Genomic DNA, 22,620 nt, shown 5'->3' with positions numbered 1-22,620 from the left:
TAGAATTAAACTATTTTTATAATATAAAATTTTAATAGTTATTTATTTATTTGTCATTGGTTGGCACAAGATAGAAGAATGTGAAGACTGAATATACAAAATTATTTAATGATTCAAATTTAAAACTATAAAAAATCCTATTACTTGGGATTAAGTTAGGATTAAGTCATAGGTTGTTAATCAGACCCTAATAACTCGTGCAATAATAAATATATTGCACCATAACTCCTCAATATTCATTCAATCTGAATCAGAAATCATAATAATTCTGCAATGTCCCATAAACCTTCACCCTCCAAGTTATCACAAGCCACGGTCGATGGGACCTGCGATCTCTTGGTAGTTTATTGTATTCTAATTTTGTTAGGTATGGGCTCTGTAATATGTTATTTTATCTTTCTCGCATTGGATGGTCATTCTGAAATGGAGTTCATCATAGCTGATGCCTCACTCACTGAGTTCAATTTCACAAGCGACAACACTTTATACTATAATTTTAAGCTCAATATTTCTGTGAGAAACCCGAACTTCGAAAACGAGTATATGGGCCCGATCCATGCAATTTCTTCTTATAAAGGTAATAAATTTGCTGAGGCGGATATGAAATTCTGTAAGCTATATGGCAGAACTACCAATTTACTTAAGCCTGTCATGTTTTACGGGAACAGTTTGATCAAACTCAATACTCAAAAACTTATTGAGTATGATAATGAGTCACGGTTGGGAATTTTTAATTTAGATTTGAAATTAAATAATCAATATGTTTATTGTCTTGGTTTGAAAGTTCCTTTGATTTCCAATGAAAATTTAAAATCTACTTTCAATGTTACCAAATGCTCCCGTGAGTACCAAGGATTGAGCTAGGAATTGGGTTAGTTTATCTTTTCTAAATTTTTTGTTTTTAGATCATTTAATTAGAAATGATATTTAGGTTGTTTTGATGTAAGTTCTGTATTTTGTTATTTGTTTTCGGGAAACGTGTTGTTTGTTTTCTTATTAATCTAATTTATATTTTATTATCTTGAAATGTATTCAAAATCATCTTATGCCCATATTATTTTCATTTAATCATATAGATGGAACGTTTAATCTAATATTTTGGATTCCAAATGTTAGTATTGAAAATGGATATGTATTTTCCTCAGATGATAACAAATGTTTTACAACTGCACATATATAGAACCTGAGAGCTATACAAAATAATTAAGGTTTCCGTAAATCAAGCCTAAACATAAGTATTGACAGTTGTGATATTAGAAGGAAATAATACAGCTAATAAAAAGCATTCATAACAGAATATCAGTATTGATTGATGAGATCTGTTGCATTCATAACAATAAAATGTTGCTGTTTATTCTCCAATAGTTATGAAACTTTTTTGAATTATATAAATATTGGGCTTTAAAATATTCAAAAATGATAAAAAATTATAAATGATACAGTATTAAAGTCTTACACCAAATTCTATAGAAGAACACGGTTGTAACTTATTTTTCTATTAAGTGTGATGATTGTAAAATTAATTTAGGCTTAATTTCGTAGAATCTCATACTAAATATAGGTCCAAATTTATGATCCTTAAAGAATATTGTATTATTCTTATTTATATGATCATCGGTAAAATATTACAAAATTATTATCTAAAACAATTTTTAAGGTAAATAATTAACTCTATAAATATTTGGTATTAAAAGATTCAAAAATAGTAAACTATTTTAAATGATGCATTCATAATACTTTAACCTAAAATAGTTTTTGTAAAATGAAAATCTATGAAATAACATGGTAGGAATGTTTATTATATTTTCTGGCTGGCCGTGGTTTGGTTCATTTGACATGTTAGAACCAAAATTATATTTAAGGGAGACCGTAAAAAAGAGAGTGAGAATGTCGCCTTGGCTAAAAATCTAAAAAGATAGCTAAGAGTTCTCAAACCTCAAACCCTGTTTACACAAGTCTCAAAATTTAAAAAAAAAAAAAAAGAGTTTACAAACCAATTAAACATTCGATAAACAAAACACATATGAAACAACACTATAAATTTAACTTTTGAAATTTAGAAAAAGAATTCAGTTTCTTATAGATTTGAAATAAAATTTAAATTTAAATATATTTAGAGTGATTCAAATTTGTTTTTTGTCCGGCTAAATTATTCAAATTTATAACCATAAAAATCCTATTATTTATTTAGGATTAAGTTATACGTATAATTCAAATATAAAACTATAAAAATCCTATTGTCTAGGATTAAGTTAGGACTCAGTAAAAGGTTGTTACTCATTGGTTGTTTATTTATCCTATATATATATATATATATATATATATATATATATATATATATATATATATATATATATATATATATATATATATATAAACATACAGAGCATAAGTCCTCAATATCCAATCAATCTGAATCAGAAACCCTACTAACTCCGCAATGCCGACCAAGTTATCACAAATCACAGCCTACAAGAAAGTCAACGAAGACTACAGCGATGAGGAGAGCAACGAGGACTACAGCGATGAGGAAAGCTGCATCAACAAGGACTGCAGCAACGAGGGGTGTATCAACAAGGACCGCATGGTCATCTTGTGCATTGGAACTGTATTGTTAGCTATTCTAATCATTCTACTATATGGTGCTATCTCTCAAGAATTGAGGCCCCATAAACCAATAGAGTTTATTATAGCTGATGCCTCAATTACGAAGTTTAATCTCACAAGCGACAACACCTTGTACTATAATTTTAAGCTCAATATTACTGTGAGAGAGTCTAACTATTTCGACTACAACCGGTATCCGAGATTGATCAAAGCCATTCCTTCTTATAAAGGTAATAAATTTGATGTGGTAGATATGGAAGGCTTTGACCTATCTTTTAAGAACTCCATTATGCTTAAGCCTGTCGTATTTTACGGGAACAAATTTATCAAACTGGATGCACAACAACTTATGGAGTTTCATAATGAGACACGATTGGGGATTTTTAATTTGGATTTAAAATTAGATTTGAAATACAATGAATATGTTTATTGTCTAGGTTTGAAAGTTCCTTTGAATTCCAAAGAAAAATTAGAATCTACTTTCAATGTTACCAAATGCTCCCGTGAATACCAGGGATGGGGCTAGGAATTCTATCTGGCTCTAAATATTTTGTTTTTAGGTCATTTAGTTAAAATTAATATTTAGGTTGTTTTGATGTAAGTTTTATTTTTTGTTTTCCGGAATGTGTTTTTTGTTTTGATATAAGGATCAAAACTGCATTTAAGTCCAATTATTATTATTATTAAATTTCAACAGTAACTTAACCATAACTTAGTGTTATTGAACCTTTCATTAATATGAGACTGTAACAAAACTTCAATAGTGTCAACTGCCAACATAACTAAAATGTCAAACACTCAAAAGGAAGCATTGCACTTCTAATTTTTTATATGTATTTTTGAACAAATAACATAAACATGACAATAAAGTCATCCAGGTATAACAATTCCAATATGCAGTCTAATAAAAAAAACGAAACCCAAAACAAAAAGTAAAGGAAATCATGGACAAGCAAAAACACCAAATCAATCTCCCAAAGAAATCCAACAATCCTTATAATTAGTATGATCCAAATCCAGGTTGATGCTTCAAACCAAAATTTGATACTGGTTCAAACCATCCAAGTTTCTCAATGATTTTCTTCATCATATCACCAGCTAAGTAAGAAAGCACTGTGGCAACACCACCAGTGCTAACATAGAAAAACACTGTTTGAAAATATGTTAAGTAACTGTTTGGTCTCTTGATATAAGCTTTGAGAATAGAGAGAAGTGTGATGCATATAAGAGAAGCTCCTGCAACTGCTGCTAGCTTGAAATCCTTTTCATCGTTTTCGCGAAATGTGAAGCCGTATACAACTGGAGGAATTAGTCCAAAAATAATGAATGATAAGATTGCAATAAATGCATGAAGAATGAAATTCTTCCTCTGTCCTAATACTTCATTGTATCGATCCACCACTGCTTCTGTGTTGGATCTTTTTGGCTGTTCAGCTTTCAGTTCCCTAAGCTGCAAATTTATACATGTACTAGAATTAATAAAATGAATTTTTTTTCTAAGAGATAAGAGATATGGTTCCAAATTGCGGACAACATCACGTGATGCGGCCGCAGTATTGCGGCTGATGTAGTGTTCTCTTATGTATCTGGCCACAATTATGGTGTGATAATAAATCATATTAAAAACCGCATCATAATGCTGCAATGACTGCATTACAACACCGCAATGGAGACATTAGGCCGCATAGGACCGCATCATGCCACAACAGATTATTCATTGTTCGCAATAACAACAACCACAGTGACTGCAACTATAGCCGCAGCCGCAACCGCAATTTAAAATCACAGTAAAAACATAGCATAAAAAAAGCATGTAAAATCATGTAGTTTAAAGATAAAATATATTAACTCACATTATGACCAAGGGCAAAAAGTCCACCAATCAGGTTTGCAATAGCCAGTGCAACAATGTTCACTGCAAAAATTGATGCATTAATTTCTCTTTCATTTCCTTCAAAAAGAACAACCTTAAATATAGTATAAAATGAAGCAACAAAGAGAAGAACTTTAGGTAAGAAAGTCCTACATGTGGCAGCATCAGCACTTGCTGCAGATGTAACAACACTAAGACTTGCTAATGATTCAGTCAAACCACCATACACAATACTTTTCACAATCTCCAATTTCTTGCTACTTGTTTCTACAATTGGATTACTATGAGTAAGAAGTGGTGTAGTTAAAGAAGAAACGACTTCTTCACCAGATCCTGAAATATCAAATTATATAAGTGAATTAGAAAAACACCGCAATACAGACATTCTGACATTGATAATATCAAATACGTTATTTATACGATGATATTGAAATATTGTCCGGCACTTGTTGTATAAATGTCATTCGAGTATCAGATCCCGTTTTAAGACATGTGTCTGAGTTTTCTAACATGTTTCATACGAGTGTTTATAAAGTACCAGACACTGATACATGTCAGACACCACCACGACCCATTCTGCAACAAAGTGAATATGATATTTACCTGTAGATGCTCCATCAACTTTAACTTCCACAAAATCTGTCTGTTCCTTGCCTGGAAAGTCAGTTTGAGGTTGTTTGGATAAAGTGGTCTGAGAAACAGAAGATATAACTTTCCAATCACTATTTTCTGCAGAAACAGTTTCAGTTTGGTTTTTTATTTCAGAGGAAGATATAACTTTCCAATCTCTATTTTCTGTAGTGACAGTTTTAGAGGCTTGAGAAGAAGTTCCACCGGTAACACCCCAATTACTCCAAAACTGTTTTTTCTTTGTCACAACTTGACCTTTCTGAGGTCCATGAGTGACCACATCTTCAATGATTTGCAGGGTTTGTTTTCCCGATTCATCTACGGTTTTAGTGACGGATTTTAAGGTGCCTGTAGTGACGGATTTATGCGTCTCTTCTGATTGAACAAGTTTTGATGTATCATGTTGTGATGAAACTTGGAATGTTTGTTCAGAACTTTGAAAGTTAGTTACAGATTGATGCACTTCTTGGTTGATTAATGAATCTATTTTTGAAAAAATAACAATATATGAAATCATGTTAGGAATGATAAGAAACATTGTCAATAAAAATAAGACATTTTTTATTTTAAAATTTAATTAATAATTCATTAGAATGAATCGAGATTCGTGTTTAAAAAAATGATTCATATTAATTGAGTTCGGTTTTATATTGTATCGTATCTGAATATGAATCAAATATATTGTATGATATTGATAACCATGATTCAATCGACAACGTTTAGAAGGTAGAGTGTTATTCAAGAAATCAAGAAATCAATCAATCAAATATAGATATATTCTTCCAAATAGTTACCTTGATTGTTTAATTCTCCTTCTCCATTAGACACCAATCCAGGGAATAACCAATTACCTGTTCAATCGAAAGAAATTTTCAGATTGAATCGGTGAGAATTTTAGATCAAAATTCAATTTTATTAAAAAATTACAAAATTTAAATAAAATTTGAAAAACGTAATAAAATAATAATAACATTATATCAGTAAATCAATCGTTGTTTAATCAAGTTCACTTGCAATTCAATCTAGTTCAATCAAATTATTTGATTGAACTAGATTGATTCAAATGACAAAAGTAGTTGATTTCTAGTTCAATCAGTAGTTCGGTCTTATTTTAAAATATTGGGTATAAAAAAAAAAATTTACCTATTGGAATGAGGAAACTGAAGCATGATGAGCATCTTACTGTCTCAGGTTGTGGCATAGGTTGAATGTAGATCCTTTGAATATAAACCTTTTGGATACAAACATTACAACTAGGGCAGTAAAATCCATGTGATGGTGGTTTCTCAAACACATTCTCCAAATAAAATTCTTGTCTCTCTTCACCATTTTCTTTTACTATCATAACTTTGTCACTTTCATTTGTAACATTGATCAAAGAAGTAGAATCTTCTTCAAAAGGAGGATCAGAAGCAGGTAAATTCGTGTCATTCTCGTCAATTTTCTCTTGTGGAATGATCATTTCGGCATTCCTTTCTGCAATCACCAATTCAAATTTTGGTTTCGTCTCCGATTCAATGAAGTCTAGTCCTCCACCTTTGAGTAAATAAATTTCATATAACATAATCAATAATAGTAAAAAATAAATTTCAATTTTTATGTAGGATAAATAAAATGTTCAGAAGTTCCGTTAAAACTTAAGACAACTCGGTTGGTAACAGTGCAGAGACATCATATGTGAGGGCGCTGGTTGGTACCTTTTTCTTCTATGTGGTTATCTGAGCTGCTAGAACTGCTGCTGCTGCTGCTAGTATGTTTAACAACAACACTCTTTCTTTGCAAGCTTATTTCTTCAACTTCATTATCATCAACTTCAATATTATTCCATTGATTTATATTAATAGCTTCCATTTTTCGCTTACACACTCAAGAAAAAAGACCTAGCCAATTTTGATGTGTGAAATACTATATAGAAAGTGATCAATTTATAGTGAAACTTAGACATTTGCAAATGGATACTATATTCATGTGATGATATGATAGTTAGGTGTGGAATTACATTGTAAAAATATTTAATAAAATATAAATTTGATTTGATTTGAAATGAGAATTGTTCATTCATTTCCCACTAGGACAACTATAGTTGATACCATGAACAAAATATTATATTTATTTTTTAAGGTGCCATAGATCAATGCATACATTATTTAAAATATGAAAACATCTGTTTTCAGGGTGTCAGCAATAAATAAAGGATGATGTTCTTTGCACGTTATTTTCTTTGACCATTTATATATTATTTTCGAAATAATAAAATAAAATATTTAAATTTTAATACACCCTTTTTTCTTTAGTGAAAAACAAATAGTAAGGCTAATTAAAAACAAATGTACTCATAGTTAACTACTCCAACAGTGATTGACGTTGAATTTTATAGAAAGTCTGAACTAGATAGACAATTCAGTAGATCAAAGTTAAAATCATTTGATATTAAAATTGACTCCCAAATTAAATTGGGAGATCTAGGGGAATAAATGACGATGATAAAAAAACAAAGGTTGAAACTCACTTTTTCACAAATAGATGAGCAAAATATTAGCTTAATGAAAATTTGAAAATATATATAAATCAAGTACTAGAATATATTGTTTACAATAAAAACTGATAATATACATTAATATAAATAATCGGTGAAGATTTGGAATTTCAGTTTTTTCTAAAGTAAAAACCATATTTACTACTTAATATAAATAATATCGAAGCTTTTATTTATTTTATTTTTGTCTTTTTATGTCAAATATGATGTCACAAGTATGAAAGCTTTTTTTTTACAAACCAAGTATGAAAACTTTTTTTTTTACAAACCAAGTATGAAAGCTAATTGCACGAAACACGTCCTGCCCATGACGTTTTCTATAAGAATTCAAATCCAAACATGATTTGGGCCATCATATAAATTAATCTAAAAAGTTATCTAATTAAATTTATTTATAATGATCTTCTAATATGGCTTTGACTTTCTTAAATCCCAATCATTAAATTAAGTATAAAGGGTGGGTGTTTGGTAGGGATGTCAATTTTCATCTATTAATGGAGATTCATGTGATATTAGGAAGATCCTAAAGTCTCACATTGGTTGGAGATAAAGCATTGAAAGAGTATATATAGAGGGACACTCTTTACCTTACCAATCGGTTTTGTAAGGATGAGTTAGGTCAAACTCTAATATGGTATCAGAGCATATCGATCGGATCATGGGCCGCCCACCATTAATATCCATGCACCAACCCCAAAAAAAAAGTGATGGGCATGAGGGGGGTGTATTAGGAAGATCCTAAAGTCCCACATTGGTTGGAGATAGGGCATTGAATATATATAGAGGGACACTCCTTACCTTACCAACCTGTATTTTTTTCTTCGTGGAGATGGGGATGGAGGGAAAAGCTCCTTCGATGACACTTTGGGGCAGAGATTGAGAAAGTATCCTTCGTCTCGAGGATTCTCCGACTCCAACCATATTATTTAACTTTATATTTTATATATTATATAAAATATATAAATATATAATTTTACATAAAAAATATTAATGTATTAAAAATAAAGAGTCACTAGTGGATTATTTTTTTATTGTGTAATATATTGTTTCACTACTCAAATACTCAATCCTAGAAAAGTGCACCCAATTCATAGAATGTACACACCGCCTCCTCTTTTTGTTTTCTCAATTATCTTTGTCTTCTTCATTCACCATCTCCTATGTTCTCATTAACATCACAACAATCACTCTCCTATGTTAATTGTGCTTATGACAATTACTTTTCAAACTCACTTTACTTCCTTTCTGAAGTAATCGGGTGCAATAGAAGACTCTTGAAAAACAGCAATTCAAAAATGGGGAAGCGAATTTGGGATTCAATCACAAAATTTGGAGTGTTCAGCATTGACGTTAGAATCAACTGTATCAACGCGGTGGAGGATATGGAATTTAGGGGTAAAGAAGCAATGGCAGCAACGAAGGAGGATCAAAATATGTTACCATGAATATACTATCTTACAATATCAGAGGGGGAAGTTTAGCAAAGAGAAAGAGAAAGAGGATCAGCTTTTTGTTTAAATCGGGGAAGGTTGATTTATGTTTTATTCAGGAAACAACATTTACTTCTTTTGACGATTATTTAGCCTGGTCGTTTTGGGGTAGCAAGGAGGTTGAGTGGACAGTGTGTAATTCTATCGTTGCGTCCAGAGGTATGGTGTAACACCCTTCTAAACCCCGCGGAAATTAATAAAACAATTCAGAGTAAAACATGAAAACAAGGGTGCCACAATTCAATTATAACAAATTTTCATAAATCAATTGTCATGCTTCACTTAGGGGAAAATCATCCATTTAACAGAATCATGTTTCTATACAGCGGAACAATAATCAACAGATAAGCATAACATCATCTATGCAATATCTCACAAATTACTCCAATAACAACAAAACAGAGTATCATCATCAACTCTAAACTAGCGTTCCCCCAGTGTTACAATATCAGAGCATGACACCGACACCATACTTAAACAAACTGGCCTATGAGCTATCCTCACCAGAGCCAAAAGCCGCTACTCGCCAATCTGAAATCATCAAAGTAAGGGTGAGTCTCATTCTCAATTAATCAATGTTATGCATTCATAAGCAACAAAACATCATAATATATCATTCACCCAATTTGTCATATATTCAGATTCACATCTACTATTCATCAATTCACACAATAAAAGAATACATTACCAAAAGACAACACCATAACAATTACACCGTCATCAAATATTATAACATTGGACAATCTTCCATTCATGTTATAATTATACACAACAGCCTAATGCAAATGCAACTAAATGCATGTGGTACCAAACATGGGATAACCCATCTCACCGATCCACCACCATAAAGATTCGGCTACTTCTCTCACCAATTCCACACAATGGGAATTAGCTACCGCTGTCCCACCACCATAAGGGATACAGCCCACAACATGATTATGAAATGCATGTATCAACCATAACATGCTCACCATCAACATTAAACAACCAAATGTCATAATCATCAACTACCACGATAATCAATAGCCACACACAGTTATGCTATTTCTCAACCATAAATAAATACATATTTTACATCAACAATATATGTATATCAATTACCATTTACAACCACGACATCATAACAGATAAAACATTCACCACACAGTGCAACAACAATAACACCCCTCACAATCGTGTACCAAGTACAACAAATCAACCCAACAACAACAGAGCATTTACATCATCATTCATCAAGACACATGATAACCATATTTACCATGAACAACATCCATTTTGCATAACAAGCAGAAGCAATCACATTATAACAACACCCATCATTGCACCTATTCAATTATGCAAACAACAAACCATTGCACCTCATCAACCATACAAAACAAGAATAAACCACATTTGGAGAAAACGATACTTTTCAAAAGAAAATCAAGTTATTGTTGTTATATTTATTTTATATGGTAGAACATTCAATTTAAGGAACAACGTCCAAAACGGCGTCTAAAACGGACTTACGGTTTGAAAGTTACACATTTTTACATTTTTCAAAGAAAATAATTATCGCTACAGCACGCGGCGCCAACCGGGTTCGCGGCGCGAAACGAGAAAAACTTACGCCTTCGCGGCGCCAACACATGGACGCGGCGCGACCTGAGCGTATCACAACTTCCTGGTTTTCTGCCCAACGGTTCGCGGCGCAAACAGTGGTTCGCGGCGCGACCTGGCGATTTTGCAGAATTACGGGTCTACATTCAGACTCCGCGATTTCACATCCTTTTCACCCAAAAACGATTCCATACATCGCATACAAGCATATAATCATCGAATTTCTCATCACACATCATTATACATCAAAACAACACAGCAATAACCAACAATCTATACAAATTCATCAATTATCCCAATTCATAACCTACCTAACAATATCAAATCCCAATATACCAAATCGAATCGAATCATACGTTAATCCATCTCATTACCCATAATCACATAATAGAAATTAACCGGAAGAGTCCCCCCTTACCTTAGTCAAGGATCTTGATTAGCCCTCTTCCTCTTCTGTTCCTCTTTCACGTATCAGCACTTCTACTCTTCTGCTCCTCTTCCACCTCTATTTTCCTTTTTTCCTCAATTCCTTATTTTTATGAAAAATAGATTTTAATTAGTAAAGGCTTTACTAACATAGTACCCCCTCTTTACTAACACCACACTTGGCCCAACACCATAAACCATCCTTCTTCCAATTAAATCCCACAAACCACCAATAATTCTAATTATTAAATTAAATTTCCATTTAAATTAAAAATTAAAATATACGGGTGTTACAACTCTCCCCCACTAAAAGAGTTTTCGTCCTCGAAAACATACCTCAAGTAACCAGCTCGTATAAGAGTCCTTCACCTGACTCTCCAGCTCCCAATTAACAGTACCATCAGTCAATCCTCAAAATCCATCTAACATAACCAACGGGAAACATGTTTCATACATTCAAATCCCAGTTCTTATGTCACCTTTGACTATCCAAAGTATACCACCCGCTATATCTCCAAAAAGATTAGCAACAACAGAACATAGGTACAACCTATACAATACGCTCATCCACTGAGTAATACAATTACACAATCCATAGTATGATCACACTGATCAACACTGTAGTAATGCATTCCATCTACCAAACATACCAACCTTAGACACACTTTTCCATCTAAGTGATAATGTAATACTTACATTTTTCACCAACCGCTTCCCTCAAGAAACTCAATGCTCATATTTCCATACTATTGAATTCCAATTATCTGACTCCTCTTAAGTCACACCATCAATTATCCAACACGTTACATTCCGCTTTTTCCGCACTACTCTGACTACTCATCACAATCACCTATACCAAATAGATTTCTGAGTTTTACCCGATTCCGACTCTCTTTACTCATTCGTTTCAAGAATCATTCTTCATCGTTCATGGTACTAATCTACCATTTAGCAATCCTTACTCGCATCCAACGAAAACCAATTCCCGATTCACTTCCTCTATTTAAACATCCTAACCGTCAGAACAAGTACACACTCATCAGCCTCAATATACCATCGCTTACAAAATAGCTCAACTAAGTCACGCTCTCTACTAAGAATCAAATCAACTCCGTCCTTCATAGAGTGTAATTCCTCATTATATCTGGAATTCACAATATCACCTCAATAACAGCACAAAATTATTACAGCATCATATATTATCAATCCTTCGTTTTAATTTCGCCGAATACATACTCGTTAACTACGTACAACCGTAATGACATATTCATCACCTCGAAAATTATTCAAAAGAGTTATAATTCTTCGACACGACATCCTTACATCCAATGGATCCTAAAACCAACATATAAATCAATACATATTCTCTATGTAGGCTTCCGACATATTGATTCCTTACTTCCCGCGAGTAGTACTCATAACACTACTCCACATCACACTTTCGCTGCGCGACTCTGATTACCCGTTTTAAGTCATTTGCCCATCATGATGCACTCTTCCATATTCACTTCTTTATAATTTCACACACATAGCGAGTGATTATTCTTCACGGCTTAGTATTCATCATATCTTATACCATTAAGGTAACAAAACAAGTTCATCTCATTTATATGATTTCCGTCTACTACCAACAAGAGATTAAGGGTGATCAAGTCCTCAATTTGTCAATAGATAGTTAAAAATCATATTTAAGCATAAACCGTCGTTACTACATAATAGTGTCCATTTCCGAGTTTGCACCCAAACTCATTAACATCGTCATAATTCAATAATTCAATACGGTGTCCTTCTTCTAGAATATTCTTCCGAAGCTCAAAACATCAGGAACACAAATTCAACCACTCAACCTCATTATACTATTCTCGTTGATTCTGAATCCACTGTCTCTACCTTGGTAATTCAAAGTCAACCTGTCGATCAACTCAGCATCAGCTTTCTGACCTTCTCTAATCTCGTTAAGAATACCACTAGTCATCTTTAGCATACCCAGGCTAACACTATTAGAAGTGCCTTCACATACCAACTCAAGTCTCAAAATTGTCCAATTAAATCCAACTCATTCATCATTAGCACCGACATATTTAAAGACTTCCTACGAAACCCAGTAGCACAACATTTTCCTCATTAGGATGGTAATTCAAACCAAAATCTTAATCCAAAATATATTCTAATCATCTCTACTGCCTCATATTAAGCCCTTTCTAATCAAAGAGGTACTTCAACTCTTATGATCACCAAACACTTCGAATTTTGAACCATACAATTAGCCTGCAAGACCAAGACAACATTCATAACTCGTGGTTTTAATCCAAATTCTATTACATCCTTCACGTCCAAATATCATCCCACTCGGAATCTCAACAAAGTCTTCCTCACGTCAACAAATGTTAGAAATTCCCTACAATTCTTCTTTTATACTTATCGTTACTTTGCCATCACAAATACAATTCCAAGAGTTCTAAGGTTCATTCCATCTTTGCTACTAATTCAATCCTCACTAAAATTCATCGGCCCTCAAACCATCCTTATTACCGAACATCTCATCAACAACATGTTACACTCAATTTTGTTTCCAACGATCACGGTAGTAGGCATTCTTATTCAACAAGTTTCACGCTTCCATAACCGACTTCAGAACCTCTCCTCATATGGTCACTCTACTGTATTTATAACTCTTCCATAAGTTAGAACACAATCCCTCCTCCTCGTAGGTTCAAACGGCACATTAATCCGACACTCGGAGCTCAAGATATGAATTTTCCAATCATTGCCCGAAAAATGCAACACCGACATCATGCAACGACACTCTATACGATATATCCAACTCCTCAATTGGTAAATTCAATTCTTAAAATTACTTCTCAAAAAACCTTCCAAGTATTCCTTCGATCCATTCAACACTGACACTGACATCCCGTGCAGTACCAATAAACAAGTCTAGTTATAAGAACAAGAGTAACCGCAACTTCACGTCTTTCCAACATCATCCTGTCACAATTAATTATGTTACAGCTGCTGCAACCATTTTTATAACAAAGTTCATCTTGTTAGCTTTCCGACGCTTCAAACGGAACTCAGTTCGGATGTCTAGAACTCCAGTTATGAATTTTCGAAGTTCCGCAGCTATTCAGCAATTTTCCTGCGTTTTGCTTGCGAAAATCTCTCTCCAAAACTCATTCTCTTCAACTCTATCACATTCCAAACAGCCCCTTATCGTATCTCTTCACTTCCAAACATCCTTATAACTTAAGCGACACATTCCCCCGCCGAAGTCCGCTTTCTGCAACATCACGACAACAATCCTCCTTGCAAACTCGTAACTGAACCTCTTCCGAGACGCAAGGCTACTCAACTGACAACTTTGCAGCACACCGGCAGAGCCGACACATCGCAATTCTCCAATCTCCTTCTCTTACAATAACTGTCAATTACCTCTAATCACCTTCAACTCGGAAAACAACAAACTCCGACAACGCTCGCACTGTCTCCAACAACAGCCTACTGAATCAATCTTCTTCAACTGAAACAAAACCGAGAAGCGAAGCTTCTCCCCCACTTGTTTCAATCCCACACCTGCAACAAACAACCAAGTACCGACAGTGATCCACTCACATGTCGCATACCAAGGAATAAAAATGCCGACAGTATTCAACCGTCGTGCAACTCAACTGACTCAACAATTGGCCGGACGGACCAACCTGCTCTGATACCACTATTGTAACACCCTTCTAAACCCCGCGGAAATTAATAAAACAATTCAGAGTAAAACATGAAAACAAGGGTGCCACAATTCAATTATAACAAATTTTCATAAATCAATTGTCATGCTTCACTTAGGGGAAAATCATCCATTTAACAGAATCATGTTTCTATACAGCGGAACAATAATCAACAGATAAGCATAACATCATCTATGCAATATCTCACAAATTACTCCAATAACAACAAAACAGAGTATCATCATCAACTCTAAACTAGCGTTCCCCCAGTGTTACAATATCAGAGCATGACACCGACACCATACTTAAACAAACTGGCCTATGAGCTATCCTCACCAGAGCCAAAAGCCGCTACTCGCCAATCTGAAATCATCAAAGTAAGGGTGAGTCTCATTCTCAATTAATCAATGTTATGCATTCATAAGCAACAAAACATCATAATATATCATTCACCCAATTTGTCATATATTCAGATTCACATCTACTATTCATCAATTCACACAATAAAAGAATACATTACCAAAAGACAACACCATAACAATTACACCGTCATCAAATATTATAACATTGGACAATCTTCCATTCATGTTATAATTATACACAACAGCCTAATGCAAATGCAACTAAATGCATGTGGTACCAAACATGGGATAACCCATCTCACCGATCCACCACCATAAAGATTCGGCTACTTCTCTCACCAATTCCACACAATGGGAATTAGCTACCGCTGTCCCACCACCATAAGGGATACAGCCCACAACATGATTATGAAATGCATGTATCAACCATAACATGCTCACCATCAACATTAAACAACCAAATGTCATAATCATCAACTACCACGATAATCAATAGCCACACACAGTTATGCTATTTCTCAACCATAAATAAATACATATTTTACATCAACAATATATGTATATCAATTACCATTTACAACCACGACATCATAACAGATAAAACATTCACCACACAGTGCAACAACAATAACACCCCTCACAATCGTGTACCAAGTACAACAAATCAACCCAACAACAACAGAGCATTTACATCATCATTCATCAAGACACATGATAACCATATTTACCATGAACAACATCCATTTTGCATAACAAGCAGAAGCAATCACATTATAACAACACCCATCATTGCACCTATTCAATTATGCAAACAACAAACCATTGCACCTCATCAACCATACAAAACAAGAATAAACCACATTTGGAGAAAACGATACTTTTCAAAAGAAAATCAAGTTATTGTTGTTATATTTATTTTATATGGTAGAACATTCAATTTAAGGAACAACGTCCAAAACGGCGTCTAAAACGGACTTACGGTTTGAAAGTTACACATTTTTACATTTTTCAAAGAAAATAATTATCGCTACAGCACGCGGCGCCAACCGGGTTCGCGGCGCGAAACGAGAAAAACTTACGCCTTCGCGGCGCCAACACATGGACGCGGCGCGACCTGAGCGTATCACAACTTCCTGGTTTTCTGCCCAACGGTTCGCGGCGCAAACAGTGGTTCGCGGCGCGACCTGGCGATTTTGCAGAATTACGGGTCTACATTCAGACTCCGCGATTTCACATCCTTTTCACCCAAAAACGATTCCATACATCGCATACAAGCATATAATCATCGAATTTCTCATCACACATCATTATACATCAAAACAACACAGCAATAACCAACAATCTATACAAATTCATCAATTATCCCAATTCATAACCTACCTAACAATATCAAATCCCAATATACCAAATCGAATCGAATCATACGTTAATCCATCTCATTACCCATAATCACATAATAGAAATTAACCGGAAGAGTCCCCCCTTACCTTAGTCAAGGATCTTGATTAGCCCTCTTCCTCTTCTGTTCCTCTTTCACGTATCAGCACTTCTACTCTTCTGCTCCTCTTCCACCTCTATTTTCCTTTTTTCCTCAATTCCTTATTTTTATGAAAAATAGATTTTAATTAGTAAAGGCTTTACTAACATAGTACCCCCTCTTTACTAACACCACACTTGGCCCAACACCATAAACCATCCTTCTTCCAATTAAATCCCACAAACCACCAATAATTCTAATTATTAAATTAAATTTCCATTTAAATTAAAAATTAAAATATACGGGTGTTACATATGGTCATTATGTGGGGGAAGAATTCTCTTACAACTTTATAGGGCCTTGGTATGTTGGCATAAATGTTCTGTCGAGAGGAGGGGTGTATAATTTTGTCAATATATACGCCCCCTGTAATGAGGTTGTTAGAGGGTCGTTAAGGCGTAGATTGACAGAGAAGAAACAAAATACGGTATTATAAGAGTGGTGCCTTGGAGGAGATTTCAAAGAAGTAAGCCATCGAGATGAAATATTAGGAGTGGGGGAAGTTCACACCAATAGAGACATGGCAAATTTCATAAGTTTTGTTGTGGATATGGATTTGGTGGATGTCTGTGTGTAGGGGGAGATACACCTGGTTTAGAGGGAATGGGAAGGCTATGAGCAGGCTCGATGGATTCCTTTTATTCAAAAAGTTGATTGAAGATTGGAATGTGATTGATCAAAGGGTAGGGAAGAATGACATTTCCGATCATTTTCCAATTTGGCTTAATTCGGGCAAGGTTGATTAGGGACCAAAACCGTTTTGGTTCAACAATGTCAAGTTCAAGCACGAGCTTTTCAAGCCTTTCATTAAGGAGGAGTGGGCGAAGATCAATGTTGTAGGGAGAGGAGATTTTATTTTGTACGAGAAGCTTAAGTGTCTAAGGCACCAGATTAGAGGATGGAACCGCAACGTCTTTGGATGGATCGATTTGAAGGTGCGCCAACAAGTGGTAAATCTTAACGACTTGGATAGTTTGTTGGTAGATCATTTTGTTGGTAACATAGAGGAATTGGTAGTTAATAGGAGCAAAGCAACGGCAGAGATTTGGAACACTTTAAACTTGAAAGAAAGTATGGCTAGATTGAAGTCCAAGCAACTATGGTTGGATGAGGGGGATAAGAACACTCGTTTTTTCCACAATTCTTTGAAGGATGTGAATAGAATAAATGCAATAAGTGTAGTAGAAGGGGAGAATTGAGAATGGAAGAGGGGAGGAATGGAGGAGATAAAGGGTGTTGTTAAATCTCATTTTGAGGAATTCTTTAAAGAAGGCAATGAGAACTGACCTGTCCCCGAAGGTCTTATTTTCAAAAGGTTAAACGAGGAAGATAGTAAGTGGATGGTAAGGCCGTTTTCGAAGGAGGGGGTGAAGGAGTCAATTTGGTCTTGCGATGGTAATAAAAATGTTGATCCGGATGGGTATTCCCATGAGTTTTTTAAGCAAAATTGGGAGCACTACAAAAAAAGAAGGAAATTGGGTCGGCTAATTAGGTGTTATTAAGGTGGTTTTAACGGCCATAAGTTACGAAAATGGCATTTTTAAAAAGGGCCATAGATTTGGCTGCCGCTACGTAATTAATGGGGGTTCTTCATTAAACGCCATACAAACCTCCATAACATACCCAAGGATGAAACGTCGATTTATAGTTTGTAAATAATGGGAGTTTAAACTGCCACAAATGTCCGTATTTTTCTTTATTTAGTAGTAGCAGATTATAGCAGTCATAACCGCCATAATTTTCACATTTTTCATAAAAAAAATAATAATTAAAGTTTCAGCATTAGTAATATTAATGTTATTAGAAACATACTGAAAATATTGATATCCCAGCATAATTTCTGATCTGGGTGACATTTCATATTTCCTTGGCATCGAATTCTACAAGAGTAATAGAGGCTTGATGATGCATCAAAGAAGATATGCATGAGAAATTCTCAAGAGATTTGAGATGAAAGAATGCAACTCAACTTCGACACCGGCAGAACCAAGACTGCAACCGTCGAAAGATGAAGGTGATATCGACCCAACTCATTACAGAAGAGTTATTGGGTCATTAAGATACCTTTTTCACATGAGGCCTGACTTAGCATACAATGTAGGTATGATAAGTAAATTCATGCAGAAGCCAAAGGTATCCCATCTAGCAGCAACAAAGAGGATACTGAGGTATCGAAAAGGAATTCTCGACTATGGCATTTTGTTTCCAGCTGTTGATAAAGGAAAAGAATGTAAGTTAGTGGGATACACTGATTCGAGTTGGTGTAGTGATGTTAAGGATCGAAAATCCACAACAGGTTATATGTTTATGTTAGGTGGTACACTAATTACTCGGAGTTCGAGAAAGGAACCAGTAGTGGCATTATCATCATGCAAAGCAGAGTACATAGCTACTTTTCTTTGTGCATATCAAGCAACATGGATGGTGAACTTGGTAAAAAAGATAACAGGTAAAGATCACGAAGCAATTACAATGAAGATCGACAGCATGTCAGCTATCAACCTGGCGAATAATCTGATAGCACATGGTCGAAGCAAGCACATCAAAATAAGATTCCATTATCTTCGAGACCAAGTAGCAAAAGGGGAGATAAACTTGAAACACTGCAAAATTAAGAATCAGATTGTAGACATCATTACAAAGGGAGTGCAGGTCGAAGTATTCAGAAAACTAAGAGCTATGATGAATATGGATAGCTTAGCCTTAGACACAATGAATTAGGTGGTGCGTTGAATGTGTAATTTCTTGCGTCAAAGTAGGTTACTCGACAGATACAAGGAGGTGTTGAAATACCTAGGCAGTTTGCTAGATAGGATTTTGAATAAGGGTTTTCTTAGAATTAGGTTAATATATATTTTGGGCTTTTGTAGTTTTGGGCTTTCTTAGAATAAGGGTTTTCTGAGAACAATTATATTCACCGAATTTTGTAGTTGCAAATAAATAAGAGAATTTACATAGTTTGTGGACAGAGAGAAACTCTGTAGAAACCATAATCCTTTCTTTCTTTAAATGTTCTTTTTTATTTTCATTGTTATTGTGTGAGTGATAAAAATATTTTTCATCAAGATTGATAGAAATTCATCATAGATTTTGATGGATTTCCAACAAATATTATAGGTCAAAATTTTCGATCATTATATAATATTGTGTTATTACAATTTTGCTTATAAAAAAAGGCTAGATACTCTTTTTGGTCCCTTAAGTATACCTCGGGGTCCATTCTAATCCCTTATCTTTAAAAAGTTCCAAAGTGGCCCTTTAATTGTTCAAAAAGGTCCACGTTAGTCTTTTTCGTCCATTTATTGCTAATTGCATCAACTTTTGCTTGGGTGGCATCTGAGGTGGCGCTAATTGGCTTGGGTGGCATCTCACGTGGTGCACGACATCAGCCATACAGGAAACCAAAACAGACACCTAGAACAGATTTACTCAGACTAAAACCAAGGCCCATAACCCTAAGGTTAGGAATTTAAGCCGAAAATCAACATAAGCGACAATTTCATGGATATGGCTACTAATTTTGGGTTGTAGAAAGGAGGACAAGGTGTTCACATTCTTGGGTATTTGCATCGGATGCAATCCAAAGAGGGTGGAAACGTGGAAACCGTTGATTTTGAAAATGAGGAAAAGGTTGGCCTCTTGGAAAGGTAAGTTTCTTAGCATGGGAGGGGGACTCGCGCTCATAAAGTCGGTATTGGGAAGTTTGGCGATATTCACCCTATCTTTCTATAAAGCTCCTAAGAAGGTGATTAAAGAGATGAAAAAAATTCAAAGCAACTTCTTATGGGGGGATCGGAAGCAAATAAAAGTATCTATTGGGCGAGATGGAAAGAAGTTTGCTTACCGAAGGAGCAAGGAGGATTGGGAGTTAGAAGAATAGAATATCTCAACATAGCATTATTAAATAAATGGAAATGGAGAATTTTGGTTGATTCCGATTACTTATGGTATGACATATTAAAGGCGAGATACGGAGATATAAATCTTAGGGTGGTGTGTGGAGAAGGAAAAGTAAAGGGAGTGGCTTCTAGCTCTGTTTGGTGGGCATACATTTTGTCCTTACATAAGACGTTTGATTTTAATTCGTATTGCAAAGTGAAGGTGGGCAACGGGTACCGAACATTGTTTTGCACGCCAATTGGACGAACATGGGAGCCTTGAAAGAGGCATTTCCGCTGCATTTTTCTGTATCTAATCTGCAGGTGGTTTCTGTTGCTGCGGTGGGAGGCTGGCTTCATGGACAATGGATTTGGTGTGATTTTGGAGTGGTTGCTCACGTCAATTCCAGCCAACAGGCTGCCGCTGATGCGCGGCGGTTGCAGCATGCTCTGGACAACTCTGTCCCGACTCAGCACAGTGTGGATCGTGTTCAGTGGATGGCAGAAAAAAATGACTTATTTTTTTTCAAATCGTGTGTTGATATTATGTGCAGGGCGCGCGTTCCGTTCGGTCCAGCAGGTAGATACGATTCGGCGTTTAAAATTCTGTGGAAGAAAAATGTTTCGATTAAGATTAAGGTGTTCGAATGGAGATGTTTCATTAATAAAATCCCGACGAGAGAAGCGCTCACGAAAAGAGGTATTGTGCCTTTCTCTAACTCTTCGTGTGTGTTTTGTGGCCTTAGGGAAGAATCATCACTGTATAGTTTTTTACTTTGTTCTGCTGTGGATTTGGTTTGGAGAGATGTAGCAGAATGGTTGGATATGGGAGATTATAAGAAAGGAAACTTCAAGGAGAGTTTTTTTGCATTGGTGCTTACAAGGGAGAAAGAATTTGGTCCGAGAGGGAAAAGAAGGTGTAGCTTGGTTAGTGACTTGTTGGTATTTGTGGATAACTAGAAACGGCATCGTGTTTAGGAAAGACGCGTGGACTATATCTGATATTGTTTGGGGCGTTAAAGCGCTAATTTGAAGGTGGATTTTTATGGGGAAAATTGGGCAACCCAATTGCAATTTCTATGAATTTAGTAGAAATCCTTATTTTTACTTGTCTTCAATCGCAATTGGCGTGTAATGTTGTTTTCGGTCTTTTGATCAAGTTTCTCTTGTATCTGGTTTGAGAATTGTTGTTCTCTTTTGAATATATCTCTTGCTTTAAAAAAAAAACATTTACGATGTGTTATTTGTTATTTGTGTAAAAAGTTTATTACTTGTGTAAAAAGTTTTACACTTGCATAAAAATTAAACTCATTAAAACATATTGGAACTAAATTATTATTAACATTATTATAATATAAAATTTGAATAATTAATTATTTATTTATCATTGGTTGGAATTAGGGGTGGGAATAGGCTAGGCTAGGCTAGGCTTTATAAGGCCTAGGCCTGGGCTACGATAAACTTATAAGGCCTGAGCCTGGCCTATGGCCTACTATAGGCTCATTTTTTCAGTCTGGCCTGGCCTTTTTAAAAGCCTGGCCTGGCCTGAAAGCTTATTTAAAAGCCTATTTCTTATTAATGTTTTCAATTAATTCATATTACTTAAGAAGCCTTATAGTTCGCATATATATGAACATTTAGACCAACGTACTTAGCATTTTTTTCTAATATATATGCATATATAGACCAATCTATTTAACGCTTTTTCTAATATATATGCATATATAGGCCAACATATTTAGACTAATTTTAATATATATGAAAATATAGGCCGGTCTACAAGGCTTTATAGGTTTTTTTAATAGCCTAGGCCTGACCTATTTTATTAAATAGGCTTTTAAAAAAGCCCAAGCCTGGCCTTTTTATCAAATAGGCATGGCCTGGCCTGGCCTTAAGTAGGTTAGGCTATAGGCCCCTGTAGGCCGGCCTGGCCTATTCCCACCCCTAGTTGGAATAAGAAGGA

General features: G+C 34.9%; 3 protein-coding genes across 3 annotated transcripts; 2 read left to right on the top strand and 1 right to left on the bottom strand.

Annotated features, from left to right (window-relative positions):
- Positions 1-423: 423 nt before the first annotated feature.
- LOC131619898 (NDR1/HIN1-like protein 10) lies at positions 424-864 on the top strand. Its single transcript, XM_058890937.1, has one exon. The coding sequence runs from the start codon at positions 424-426 to the stop codon at positions 862-864; it is 441 nt and encodes a 146-aa protein (XP_058746920.1).
- Positions 865-2,440: 1,576 nt separating this feature from the next.
- LOC131619897 (NDR1/HIN1-like protein 3) lies at positions 2,441-3,133 on the top strand. Its single transcript, XM_058890936.1, has one exon. It carries the CDS (start codon positions 2,441-2,443, stop codon positions 3,131-3,133), a length of 693 nt encoding a protein of 230 aa, XP_058746919.1.
- On the bottom strand, positions 3,119-7,096 carry LOC131618144 (membrane protein of ER body-like protein). The gene is made up of 7 exons (XM_058889410.1): positions 6,808-7,096; positions 6,254-6,646; positions 5,905-5,961; positions 5,084-5,593; positions 4,634-4,813; positions 4,461-4,522; positions 3,119-4,057 (listed from the first exon to the last, which is right to left on the bottom strand). Exons 1-7 carry the CDS (start codon positions 6,959-6,961, stop codon positions 3,608-3,610), a joined length of 1,806 nt encoding a protein of 601 aa, XP_058745393.1. The 5' UTR covers positions 6,962-7,096; the 3' UTR covers positions 3,119-3,607.
- Positions 7,097-22,620: the final 15,524 nt, after the last annotated feature.

Source organism: Vicia villosa, linkage group LG7 (assembly GCF_029867415.1).
Source record: "Vicia villosa cultivar HV-30 ecotype Madison, WI linkage group LG7, Vvil1.0, whole genome shotgun sequence".
Lineage (NCBI taxonomy): Eukaryota > Viridiplantae > Streptophyta > Magnoliopsida > Fabales > Fabaceae > Vicia > Vicia villosa.
The sequence above is the reverse complement of the archived record's forward strand: the minus strand, read 5'-3'. Positions and strand labels throughout refer to the sequence as shown.

Coding starts and splice junctions, on each gene's coding strand:
- LOC131619898 (XM_058890937.1), top strand. CDS start 424: ATGGAGTTCATCATAGCTGATGCCTCACTCACTGAGTTCAATTTCACA.
- LOC131619897 (XM_058890936.1), top strand. CDS start 2,441: ATGCCGACCAAGTTATCACAAATCACAGCCTACAAGAAAGTCAACGAA.
- LOC131618144 (XM_058889410.1), bottom strand. CDS start 6,961: ATGGAAGCTATTAATATAAATCAATGGAATAATATTGAAGTTGATGAT. Junction 5,962..6,253: donor CAGTTTCCTCATTCCAATAG/GTAAATTTTTTT, acceptor TCGATTGAACAG/GTAATTGGTTATTCCCTGGA. Junction 4,523..4,633: donor AAGTGCTGATGCTGCCACAT/GTAGGACTTTCT, acceptor CAATTTTTGCAG/TGAACATTGTTGCACTGGCT.